Raw genomic sequence first — 12943 nt, 5'->3', positions numbered from 1 at the left:
GAATTGAAATAAAAATAAAATGTAACATCACTTTACCTTGCTGAGAGGAGTTGATAGCCTACGAGGATGGTGGTGAGGAAGGGGAGGAGGAGGAGGGGGAGATGGTATTTTTTTGGAAGGAGACTCCCCTTCCATTAAAACTTCAGGAAGCTTAAATTCTGGGGGTTTTTTTTCTTTTTCTCTTTTCTGTCTCTTTTTCTTGACTTGGACCTGGTTGAGGCTCACCAGGTTTGAGTTTTACTAAAAACCTGTCCATTGAAGTTTGTTTTTGCCTTCTTCTAAGAATGTTCCTGAAGTGTGACATTGTCTGGTCTTTCCACACAATACTGGCTCCGCACCGACCCGCCTAAGTGATGTGTTGTCGACTGCCCAGGTGTTGTTCGTTCAGGTATGACAGGGAAGGTCCTCTATTTTTACCTTTGATAGTCTTTTGACTGAGGGCGATGGGCAAGAAGTCACGTGTGGAGCGTGAGGTAATGCCCACTCTGCCCCAAGGTGATTTTCATTGTAAGTGCTTCTCCCCTCATTACATGGAGGAATTACCTCTAAAAAGTGAAAATATTAACAAATATTCGTGAGTGTCTGGGATCTGTGCCTGTCACAGACCAACACTTTAACTAAGTACCGACTCAGAGCCGGGATGATACTATTTGGTAAAACCAGGATTAAGGTAAAACTTTACTGAAATCCTCGTATTTCTGAGTAGTTCTCTCACATGCGTCTTCATCACCATGTCAGAGTTGTTTGAGAGAATTCGGTCAAGGCAAGCCTTCCCTCTTGAGGGTTGACATTGACCATATCTATCATCTCAATTGAATCTGCTGATCTCCCAAATAGATTTTCCCATTCTATTCGGGGAAAGTTAAACTCTCCCATTACTAAAGTGTCTCTCTTCAGACCAAGTAATCTAATGTCATTGTATAATGCTTTGTCCTTGTTTGTATCTGAATTTGGAGATCTGTAGCAACCCCCTTTTCGTAGACTATCTGACATTTTGTCAGTTTGTTTGTTCCTCACAGATTTGGTGCCAATTTCCTCTTCAAGTTTGAGTTGGTCTGCTTCAAGGTTATTCTTTTTATACATAGTGCTACCCCTCCTGCCCTTCTGCCTTTTCTATCGTTCCTAAATTTGAAATACCCTCTCATTGAAATTCCTTTCTATAATTTTCCATCAACCAGGTTATATGCTGTGTGGCATTAGCTCGGTTGGGTCAGGAAGATAATTCCTCATTATCAACCATGACAAATCTACTGATGGATGATGGCCTCCCAAGCCACCGCCATTCCGTTACAGTTCTGCAATTGTATGTACAAGTAGGTCACTATTGCAAATATAAAATCCTTTTCTCCACATGGTTAAACAAATAAACTTGACTTGATGTAACAATCCATGCAGCACTTTCACACAAGTTTATTTCATCCATCACTCTATCTCTGGAGTCATCATAGTCTGATGCATGTTCCCTTTGTGGATACCACTGCATCATTATTTTCTAGCACCAGCTGTCGTCAATTAGAGCAGTGTGTTCTGCCCATACCAAACTTTTTAAAACATTAATTATATATTCTTGGTTCTTTCGGTAAAGTCAAGAATATGAATCCCTGCAGTCACGAAAGCTTTAAATCAAAAATGTATTATGTAAACACGTTGCCTGTCGCAGATAATATAATTAATAATATATTGAGCATTGTTCCAGGCAATAATCAGGACAAATTTCTCTACTGACATTCTCCACCACCTGACAGAACCAAACGAATTCAATTGTCAAGTATACAACCATTTAATGCACAAACAATTATTATTTTGGCTAACCATAAGTTTAACAATTATAAATGTTTCCATTAGAGATGATTTTTCACTCACGACTACAACCAAGCATCTTCCGGACAGAATTCATGAAGTCAGAATAAAGTCCAGGAAGTCAGAATAACCATGACACTGACTCGACTTCTTAAATAGGTATCATGACATCACAGGAACAGGCAATCAGAAGATTTTAACCATTAAAAAAGAACGTATACTCAATTTATTACAATCTTCTGGCTCAATGATTCACTTATGATGCATGTATTCATTATACTGCCTATTAATATACTAGCCTGTACCAGGATAGCATTGTTGTGTTCGACATGTTTATTTTAGTTAACTATATGAATATATATTTTTTCCAAGCTGTACAGAGTCTATAACCAGCAACTCCAATAATGTATGTTTTATGTTCTTTATCTAGAAAGATCTTCATAGATTCCCTACTTACTCTTTGGAAATGAAAGTTAATATGTAGCACTTCCATATTGTTCATCTTTGTTGCACTTCTACTGCCATACATGTTCTGCAACAGTACACATCTGAGTGTGAGTATTTCATACATCTCTGATGTTCTTCATGCGAACGTACTTTTTTCATCCCCTTTGACCACAAGTTCACATATAGGAATCTTCCTTGATAAGTTGTAGAATGTTGCATTGTTTTGCACATTGCTGATGAATTCAGAGAACATATTCCCTATAAGTTTAATGTTTTGCATTTGCATCTTTTTTACTCGAAATGACTTACAGCGAATTGCATTTTTATTTAAATGCAACAAAAATTGCGCAATTTTTTTCCTCGGAAAGCATGCAGTGAAAACCGACTATTTTTCAATGTAATACCATACTGTACGCACATTGTGCGTACCACCGAAATTCCCTGCTATGTGCTCAGCCTCCTTCTGCCAGCTCACCATTTTGTGTAGTCATTGCACATGTGATAGGTAGCAATATGGTTTAAAGGTAAAAAGGGCTTATAGGAGAGCATATCGCACAGTAAAGCGTTTTGAAGCAGCGGAAAAGGCAGTCGATATTGCCATAATTCTTGACATACCCATGACTTCGGTGAGAACTATTCGAGTTAATACAGGAAAAATTGTAGAATGTACTCAAAATGTGGCACATTTATTTGCCACTAAAATGACGCAGAGCAATAATGGAATTCTAGAAAATATTGAAAGACTTTTAAGTGTCTGGATTGAAGATCAAAATCATCATAGCTCTTCAACCATGTATGTAAGCTTTACCTAATTATGTGTATGTATTATTAACTTATAATCATATGCATTATTGTACAATTCATGACATTTTGTGACACTTTTTTGCCCCCAGAAATGTCAGCTCGTGAACACAACCCCTGATTTTAACATGTCTATGAGAAATTAGAGTTCGCTTTAAGTAATTTCGAGTTCAGTCGTATTTCCCAGGAACGCATCCCTTACGTATAGCGGGGGATTCCTGTAATCTATCTTTAGCTGGTCTTATATTTAGTTTTTTTGTATTCTAGCAATTTGATCAATGATTCCAGCGTTAAGAGGTCAAGTTCTTCGTCATATCTTTTTTTGTTACTTTTTTCTTAAATAATCACAGACTCGGATGTTTCCCGTGTACATAAACCTGCAGAACCCTGTCTGTGACATATCGTTAATGTACAAGTTGAATAGCATTGGAGCCAGCACAAATCTCTGGGGAAGCCTGTACCAACTTGTGCACTGGTTGGCACACATCTTTAGATTGCAGGGCATATTCCAGATTAGCTGCAGCGTTCAGCAACATGGTAGGATTCTGGCCAGCTTTAGCATGAGAACTTGCTTTTTAAACTAAATCATAGGCCGAAGACAAGTTTATGAATGCGGCACCAGTCTTGGCTCTGACATGCAAGTTAAAGCATTGTGCTTGATTTGCAGAACCCAGGCATCTCAGCATTGCCTGGATTTTGCCGCTTTATGGTAATTTTTAAATCCTTCCGACAATTTGAGACCTGCTGCAGTTGTGGGGCGCTGTGGTGGGGAGACATCAACTACCTCGCCTATTGTACAGGAGGTCGTGGGTTCGATCCTAACGCCTGTATATTTAGAGTTTTGCATGTTTTCCCTGTGGTTTGTGTATTTTTCTCTGGGACCTCCGGTTTTTCCCTCCACATTTAGAAAGATGCATTTAGAGAATTTGGCTGCTATAAATGTCCACATGTGACGCCACTTCGTTGAGTGATCATATAGCTCAGTGGGCCTAACCTGGTAAAATAAAAAATTGTTTATAGTTTTTATAAAGTAGTTTATTTTAACATATATATTTCAAACAAAAAACGCCCATACTACATTGTGCTGGCTGGCAGGACTTGAATACATTCTTGCTTTTAACCGCTAACTTATATGAAGTCCTCCCGATATATGGGGCTTCCAGAGGCATAAGTCAGCAGAAAACATTGCTGACTGCACTTCCCTGATGCATCCTAATGAGGAGCAAACCAGTCTTAAAGTTGGTCCTTTGTATCACAAACAAGCCTTTCACATTCATGTTGAACAAATTTATTTGTTTAAAAATATATTTAACTTTTCTAAAACTTACTTATTTTAATGCATACATGTAATGGTTTCATTGCAGCAGAAATGGCAACTTTCTACACACTAACCCTTTTACATATATTTTCTCGTTGTGAAATTAAATCGAGTTCTGTTCTATTACATACAGGATACCTCTGAATATCACGGGGGTTACGTTCATTGGAAAGTGCCACGAAAGACAAAACCTCGATATTCAATACTTAAGCCTTACCTAAATAACGGGGTTAGGTACACGGCAACCAAAAATAGACACATCACAATTGAAAAAAGTACTGTATGCCAAATAATAAAAAAATATATATGTTAAACCCCAATGCAAAAAAACATTCCTAGACAATAAATAGGAGCATAAATACTGAATAAGTACTGTACTTACCAATGATGATGATCCAAAGCGAGTGCGTGTGTGTTTGTCCGCGAGTGGGGAGCAGTAGTGCCATAGTTCGCGTGCTGCACTACGAACCCGGTGACCCGAGCTCAATTCCTGCTCGTGGCCAACACCGGTGACGATTTTCTAAATCGGTCCTGGGTCTCCCCTAGGTCGACTCGGCCTCAATTGAGTACCTGGTGCTATGTGTAAACGTCGCGACTTGAGAGACAAAGGTGGACGGATGTGGTGCTGGCCACCCACCCCCTCGTGTGCTGTGCCGGCCTTCATTAGGTGCTCGCTAACAGCACTTGCCCCAACAGTCTGTTGAGGCTCTACCGGGGTGTTTTTATTTGTCCGCGAGATGCTGGCATGACAAAAGTTGAGGTGCCACCGACTGCCTCGTTCGTGTCCCTCGCCCGTCCCACCCCGCACCACCCCGCACCACCGTATTAGGCAGTTATATAGTACTTCCGTGTAAAGTATATTCGTCAAAGGCCAAAACTAACTTCTGCAATAGCTAAATTGAAATACAAAGAGGTTGTATTTCAAACCCTTGATATTCAAGGGTCTTCTATACTTGTAATGGAGGCTGTAAAATACTTTCAATGGAGGTGGTGATGATAACATGAAATTTTCTACTTTTAGCGAATGATATATTTTGACAAAGAAGCAGTTTAATTTTCCCAAGTAGAATTTTATGTGAAATCTATAATAGTTTCCTAGTGTGATCATGTTAACCATTCATGTGATGTATGCTGTCATATCTGCCCCCACTTCCCTTTCCTAGGATTGGATCGAGGCTCTGAATACAGCTTTCGCGTAGCAGCTGTCAACAGTAATGGCACAGGCCCCTTCTCTGATTGGCTTTCGTCAGAGACTTTTCAGGCTGACCTTGATGGTAAGCTGTGTGCTATAATGTTTACATTTTATCTTGAAGTTAAATACATTATTTTTATTCTCAAAAGAGCGTGTCGTTCATTTCCTATGCAGAGGCTGACAGTGTTGAAATTCCACATTTTTAGAGTAGGGGTAAGTAAGATATTTGTCAATGTTTGAGAAATACAATACAATTTGAATTTATATAGCATCTAAATGCAACCACATTTCAAGATGCTTCACAAAAATGAACAAAAGATATTGCAGGTTAAAAGGATCTTCACAATATATAAAATATGAAATCATAAAAATTACAAAAAATACAAAAAAATGAAGACCCAAAATATAACTTCCCAAAATAAAACGACCTTACAAACTGCCAATGTTTAACCCATGGCAGATTGTTGGGATGTGTCCTGGGTACAGAGGTAAAATATAAATACAACAGTTGCCTTAGAAAGCATTTACTTCAAGCACCAGCGCCATCAAACAGCATTGTGAGCAGGCTACAGTCTGGGTGGGCCTAAGACACTAATAGTAATAAAAAAAAATATCAGTTAAGATATAGAAAACTTACAAATTAATAGCAAAAAAAATCTAAAACATTTAGGTTTATAAAGACATTCAAATTATTTAGACAAGAAGAAAATATAACTAAAAAAATGTAACTTAAAATAATATTGAATGCATATAAAAAATGTAAAACATTTATGAACAATCAGTTATACGCATTTAAAACAAACCATATGGATTAAAACAGGTTTGAAAGATAGAATCCACCAGATTTAAAAATTGCAACAATTGTACCACCGTATAAAAATGTTAATTCATATTGATGTCTCAAACTTTTGGTCGAGGGATAGTTTGATCAACATTGGACCCTGTTCAACGATAAAATCCTTACTGGCAAATCTGCGCCATGCTTAGCTAATTCATTAACCTCTTTGTGAAATCAAAGAAACCTAAGACGTCCAATTAATTGTCTTTGAACTATCCCAAGAACAAGAATTGCCATTGCAGCACCAACGTTTTGGAACAAGCTTGTTTCCTCCCTTAACATTTTAGATCTTCCTTCAAATATATTCTGAAGCAGAAGGTTAGTGCTGAACACAGCCACATTTGCGAAGGTGATTTGTAAATTAGATTTTTTAACAATGTATCGAAAGTAAAATGTGTATGTACAATTTCAGTAAAGGACTGTGTGTTGTCTTGGTGTGGATTGGTACTGTTTTGCTGTTGTTTTACTGCCTTTCCCAAACTTGGGAGTTGATGTACTAATGCAATTTGAACTGATATATTAGTTATTAAAGGGGCGCCCTGATGGTGTGATGTTATATTCCTCGCCTGGTTTGCAGGAGGTTAGGCATTTGATCCCAACCCTGACGCCTTTATATTTGGAGTTTGCATGTCTCTCTCCGCGGTCGCGTGGATTTTTTCTCCGCGTCCCCCCGGGTTTTTCCCGCCACATTTAGAAACATGCATCTAGATTATTTATATTCTTTTTCTGCTGTGGATTTCCACGTGATAAGCGACTTTTTTGAGCTATCATTTGTCGCCAGGTCGCTTCTGAAAAAGAAGATAATGGCTCAGTGGGCTTTACTTTTTAAGATTACATTTTTTTTTTTTAGTTTTTTTTGTATATATATTTTTAAGTGATTTGTTTATCTTGTCTATAATTTGCATTCCTATTGTTTTTTTGTATTATTTGTTGTAACTTTCTGACCTGCTCTTACTGGACATTGGGAAAAAGAGCTTTAGAGCTCATCGGATTTCGCCAGTCTAAATAAATACAGGTGACCCCCGACTTACGATGGCTCGACTTGCAACCCCATGCTTTTATGACCTTTCTTATAGTAAGACCCCCACAGTAACGACCAAAACTCGTATCTACGACTGTCTAACGACTGCTACCAACGCCGAGTCGATGGCGACGAGTGTGCACATGTCATGCGCAGACTCGTCGCCTGATGGTGCTGCTTTGCTCTTCCGCCGTATGCGTGTGTAGATTATAGTCCGATAGTCTGCAGCTGCACCTCGAGCGAACGCAGCGGTGTCTCTTTCGCAACGCTCTTCACTTTTTAGTACATTTACTTCAAATTTTTAAAGCTTATCGCCTTTTGCTATGTGTGAGACAAGAAAATGTGATGCACATGCAAAGAAAAGTAGTTCAGAATTTTCAAATGTTAGTGTTTGTTTTTATTTAATAACAGTTATGTTAAGTTACAATAAATTTTGTTAGGGTTATTTTAATTCATTTTTGTGGTTAATTTTGGTATTTTAATGGGATGTAATGGGTTTCCGAGAATGGAACCCCAATTCATAAAATTTCGCTTATGAGAAATTAAGGGTTCGACGGCTGTCGTCCAGGAACCAATTAGGTCGTAGGTGCGGGGGTCGCCTGTATTCGGATTCTGATATTGATCTGTCAGCATACTTGACCACTGCATCAGATTAAAATCTTCATGTTATTGTCATGGATAACGCTTTCCAACTAAGGATGAAACCATTAGATCTCTCCATCTGTTTATGTCTGTCGGTTTCTATCTATGGGTCATGGTAACTTTTATAGTTGATCAAATTTGAATACAATTTTAGTAAATATTTGTATTGCTACTAAAGACTCATTCTATTGAAAACCAGCTTATTTAAAGGATTGTGCAATACACCTTGATTTTTTAAAAAACCCAGCTCTTAAAACCCAGGCTATTTCGATTGCGTCATTACGTGTGATGTCATCTTGCGGCATATTCAGCGCCTTATGACGTCATACCATACGGCTCAGAAGATAATGTTATTCATCATGAGCAACCATGATCTACAGGATAAAGGCCTCTACAAGCCTCCGCCTTTCCCACAGTCCTGTAATGTAACAATCCACCTAGCACCTGCACGCAAGCTTATTCCATGGCTCTTTTTCTGCAGGTGAATGTCTTCGTGGGAATTTTCCTTCCCATGGCTGCCACCCCATCAACCATCAGCCATCATCCTTTCTAAGACCTATTCTGCCTAAGCCCACTTTTCTTAGGTGTCATAATTATGACCATTAACTTGCATATGTTCTCTAATGTGTGTTCCTCCTATTTTTCAATGCAATTCTAAGAAAACATGATGCACACTTTAGAATTTCTGTATTCATTAATGCCCGTATATCATACGTATTCATAAAAATGCTTCAAAGGACAAACACGTGTTGGAAAGCGTTACAGAGCCGGTGAATATGCATCAATTTTCCACCTTGTTATCAACATTTGACATTGAGCCTGATGTGTTTTTGGTGTTGCAGAATCAAGGGTACCAGACCAGCCCAGCTCATTGCATGTACGGCCATTTCCTACCAGCATTGTGGTGAGCTGGACACCACCTGCAAACCCACAGATTATGGTACGTGGCTACGCTCTAGGATATGGCATTGGAAGCCCACATGGCAAGTCGTTGCGTGTCGACAGCAAGCAACGCTACTACACTATCGACAATCTGGGTAAGTGGTATTGATATGTCACTTGCGTGCACATTGTGTTTTACACACCTGTAACATAAACAATAGACACTATGTAACACACTCCAATTTTGTGTTTGTACTCAGAAGTATTAGCAATAATAATGGTAGTGCTGTCACTAGGCATGTAGGAAGGAGTTCGTTCAGGTTTCAATGAGACAATGGGAATAAGAGAGTGGCTGCACGAGGTAGGGCTTGCCTTGGCTGGCAGGGCTAGGTTGGTTAAGGGGTTGGTGGCATCAGCTCATAATCAATAATGTTATATGGCAGTATTTAGCTCGTGCTCAGCAGCGAGATGCATTGTAGTGACAACATGGGGGGGGGGGACTTTATCAAACCATAAATAGATCATAGATGATGTTATAAGGCAGTATTGATGGCAAGGCATTGAGTTTTTGATCCATTTACTGTAGGCATCTTGGCCATGACTGTGGACTTTGGTAAATTATCCTTAGCTCTCAACTGTACCCTGGATTAACTGGAACTAGATTGTGGACTTTACCATAAGTACATTTGCCTGTATGGGAACTAGCCTTTGACTAACTTTGATATGTTAATTGTACCTTGGATTTCCTGTTTAAATTTAACTTTCACATCCAAGTACTGTGTTCATCATGTTGTAACCTAAGCAAGTTTTTTTTGGCTACAGTTCACTTGGGTCTTGCCTATTTGCCTTGGAAACCATTGCATACTCAATTGCGTTCTTCTCTGTGATCCCCAAGTTTCTTGTTTTCTCACTTTGCATTGATCTTTGGCCTGAAATCTGGTTATTTTGACAAGACTGTGGTCTGAGACAAATGCAACCGAAACTTAGATTTTATTTGTCTTTCTCTGGTTTATTTACATTTGGACAGTGATGAATTATGAGTCGAGGCTGAGAGTACATTTCTAGAAAAACAAGCTGTGACTGGACTCTGTTGCGTTGTAGACTGCTTTCAGATAAGCTTTGGTCTTTATGGAGGTTTTACAATTTTGCCTTATAGAAGCGATAAGCCCAAAGCGACCATCACAATAGGGCAATTTGCTAATCACATCACTGTATAACTAGACAACATTAAAACATCACTTATATTTATTGACTTTCAGAAGATAAGAAAGCATTTTTATTCAAATGCGGACCTGAAAAACCATGTGACCATTATTTTTTACTCTGTGATTAACTTTTGCATTTGCAATATATTCTACTGGCTCTACATAGATTACAAAAATTATCACGTCATATCTTTAATATTCACATTACAGCAGACTACGTGCTTTGCTAATCTTTGGCAAAAAATATATATAGGTGGCTGTACGAACTGAATTGGTAAGAGGAAACAATTGGGCTCAATGGTGATCATAATACTTAATTAGTTTACATTTCAGCAGCCTCTTAAATGTAGCTAGAATATCAACTAGATTATTTGTTAGCATAGCCTGACTTCATATTAACAACATATTTACTGAAATCAATGTTTGTGATATTGGTTCCATGAGTTGGTTTCCTACAATCATATTTTGGTAATGTCAATTACAGTTGGACAAGTAGTAGTGCTACTATATTTTGGTTCATTTTTTTACCCATGAATTTGCACCCATCCTGTTCAAGTATATTTTGCATGGGGAAAAAAAACAGTATTAGGCTTCTTAAAATGCAGCTTTGTATCTGTGCATCAATGCTTGCAGTATTGTCCATCTATTTGTTAATGTGACACTGCCACAAATTGTTGAAGGGCACGCAGCCAACACAGCTTTTGTGCACATTTTATTTTGTTACCACGATCGCTTTGTTGAGGCAAAGTCACATGGGTGAACTATGTTGTGTATGTAATAAACATGTGCCATGCAGCTGTTTTAATTGCAATGGTCTTGTTTTATCGTGCAGAGCCAAGTTCACAATACGTCATCTCGCTGAAGGCCTTCAACCACATGGGAGAGGGCATCCCACTCTATGAGAGTGCAACAACACGCACACTGTCAGGTAATTAAGTTGCCATACCCAGCAATTTAATGGCATTTAGTTATTTTACAGGTGAGACAATGATCATTATTATAGCACCACTAAACCAGGAAACTATTTATAATTGTAACCTATTAATTGCCAATATTAAAACTATTAACTTCACAGGCCGGCTCTTAAATGCCAGATTTAAATTGTTTGTATAACGAATACACGAGCTGTGTTTTTCGTCAATGTTCAATTATTTCCCTTAACACATTCCTGCGGAGGGAGCTGGTAGGAACGTTGGGTTGCTCGGTCAATGGCCAGGGTCAACGGCGGCGTGGTGTATTCCGCAAATATGCCCGACCTTGAGGGCGGGCACAAGCCGGCGTGAGTAGGTTAAACGTTGAGTTTTATAAGGGCACCACGGGGTGACCAACCCCTCCCCATCCAGCCCCACGCCTCCCACCCCCACCCAGCCCCTCCCTCCCCACCCAGCCCCTCCCCACCCTCCCCTCTCCACCCTCCCCTCTCCACCCAGCCCCACCCCTCCCATTTTTGGATGCACGACGGATGGACACAATAATTCCCTGTGGGCTGGTGGAACCAGGAGGTTACTACCAGTAAAATATATACTTCATGTTTTAGTGCAGTGGTCATGTATTGTTACATTAATTTTGTTTTAATGTTTCAAAGCAATATCCACTTGTCATTTTCATTTTGCAATAAAAATGAGCATTTGTTAAAGGGTATTATTCATGCCATCAGGTGAATTCACAAGCAGGGCTCTTTGTCGATATTTCAGAGGCTCGCAATTACTGTGTTCTGCAGTGTTCAGCAACAGGGCTACTTGACACAGAACCCCGAGTGCAGCATCCCAGATTACATTCTCATGTGATCTGGTCAGCCAGCCAAGATGCCATTGTACAACTCCAACAACTCGGACGAGACGCAATATACAACCACAGGCTCCCCCTGCCTTCCTCTCCTCCCTGTGGCTTTTATAGCCCATTTATATCGGTAGCAGCTGAGACAATTACCCAGGCATACCCTGGGGTAATGCATGCTCAGTTTCACCAAGAAGGTAATAATTGTTAAAATTGTATTAGCCCTCAGTCCGATGGGATGCACCTAATCCTGTTCAGCCTACTCCCATAGAAGCCTGTGAGATTTATCTGTGGGCCTTATAATAGCCAATGCCTTTTAATTATATTCTGGTAAAATGAGTTATGCTGACCAGCCAGAACCATGAAACAGGTGAGCCAACTTGTAACATAAAAGTTAGCCCACGACCCCCATAATGAAAGTCTGACTCTCCATGTCCTCTCGCGACACAAAATTACATTTGCATGTTCTCGTCCAGGGAGATGTTTCACCATGAGGGAGAAAGCCTGGAGAGCAAGGCAATATTGAGTGACCAGAGCATTTAGTATCTTCACGGTATTTGGCCAGTGCAGCGGCACATGGTAATATCTCAGATGTTGTGTGATCAATTTGATGGCCAAACCCAGAGAAAAATCCACGTGACCACGGGAAGAACATGCAAACTCAAAATATACAGGCGTCAGGGTTGGGATCAAACCCACGACCTCCTGTATACCAGGCGAGGTAGTTAACATCTTCCCACTGTGGCTGGTTAAACTGGTTAAAGGGGACCATCCGTGTAACAAATTAAATCAACATTATCAACCAAAATGAACACATATACATACAGTACAGCAAAACGGAGGGCGGGAGACATGACCAAATGGGCATATCTTTGTCTGCCTCGTTTTTGGAGCAGCTGCGCACTTTGCTTGAGTATCTGTGATGAGAGGCCACCCGTGGAAGGGGAAGAAACCTGGGGGGTGGGGGGAGGTGCGAATTTTACACAAACGCACCCCACGCAGCAGATGCATCGTTGAATAG

General features: G+C 39.7%; 1 protein-coding gene across 1 annotated transcript in view; it reads left to right on the top strand.

Moving 5' to 3' along the window:
- LOC133358962 (neogenin-like) overlaps positions 1 to 12943 on the top strand; it is a 244621-nt gene that overhangs the window by 128534 nt on the left and 103144 nt on the right. Inside the window, 3 exon segments of the mRNA XM_061577335.1 lie at positions 5530 to 5640; positions 8902 to 9096; positions 10979 to 11074. Of these exon segments, the coding sequence (XP_061433319.1) occupies positions 5530 to 5640; positions 8902 to 9096; positions 10979 to 11074 (402 nt within the window).

The sequence above is a fragment of the Lethenteron reissneri genome, chromosome 64 (assembly GCF_015708825.2).
Source record: "Lethenteron reissneri isolate LAM-NWPU_2019-01 chromosome 64, ASM1570882v1, whole genome shotgun sequence".
NCBI lineage: Eukaryota > Metazoa > Chordata > Hyperoartia > Petromyzontiformes > Petromyzontidae > Lethenteron > Lethenteron reissneri.
The sequence above is the reverse complement of the archived record's forward strand: the minus strand, read 5'-3'. Positions and strand labels throughout refer to the sequence as shown.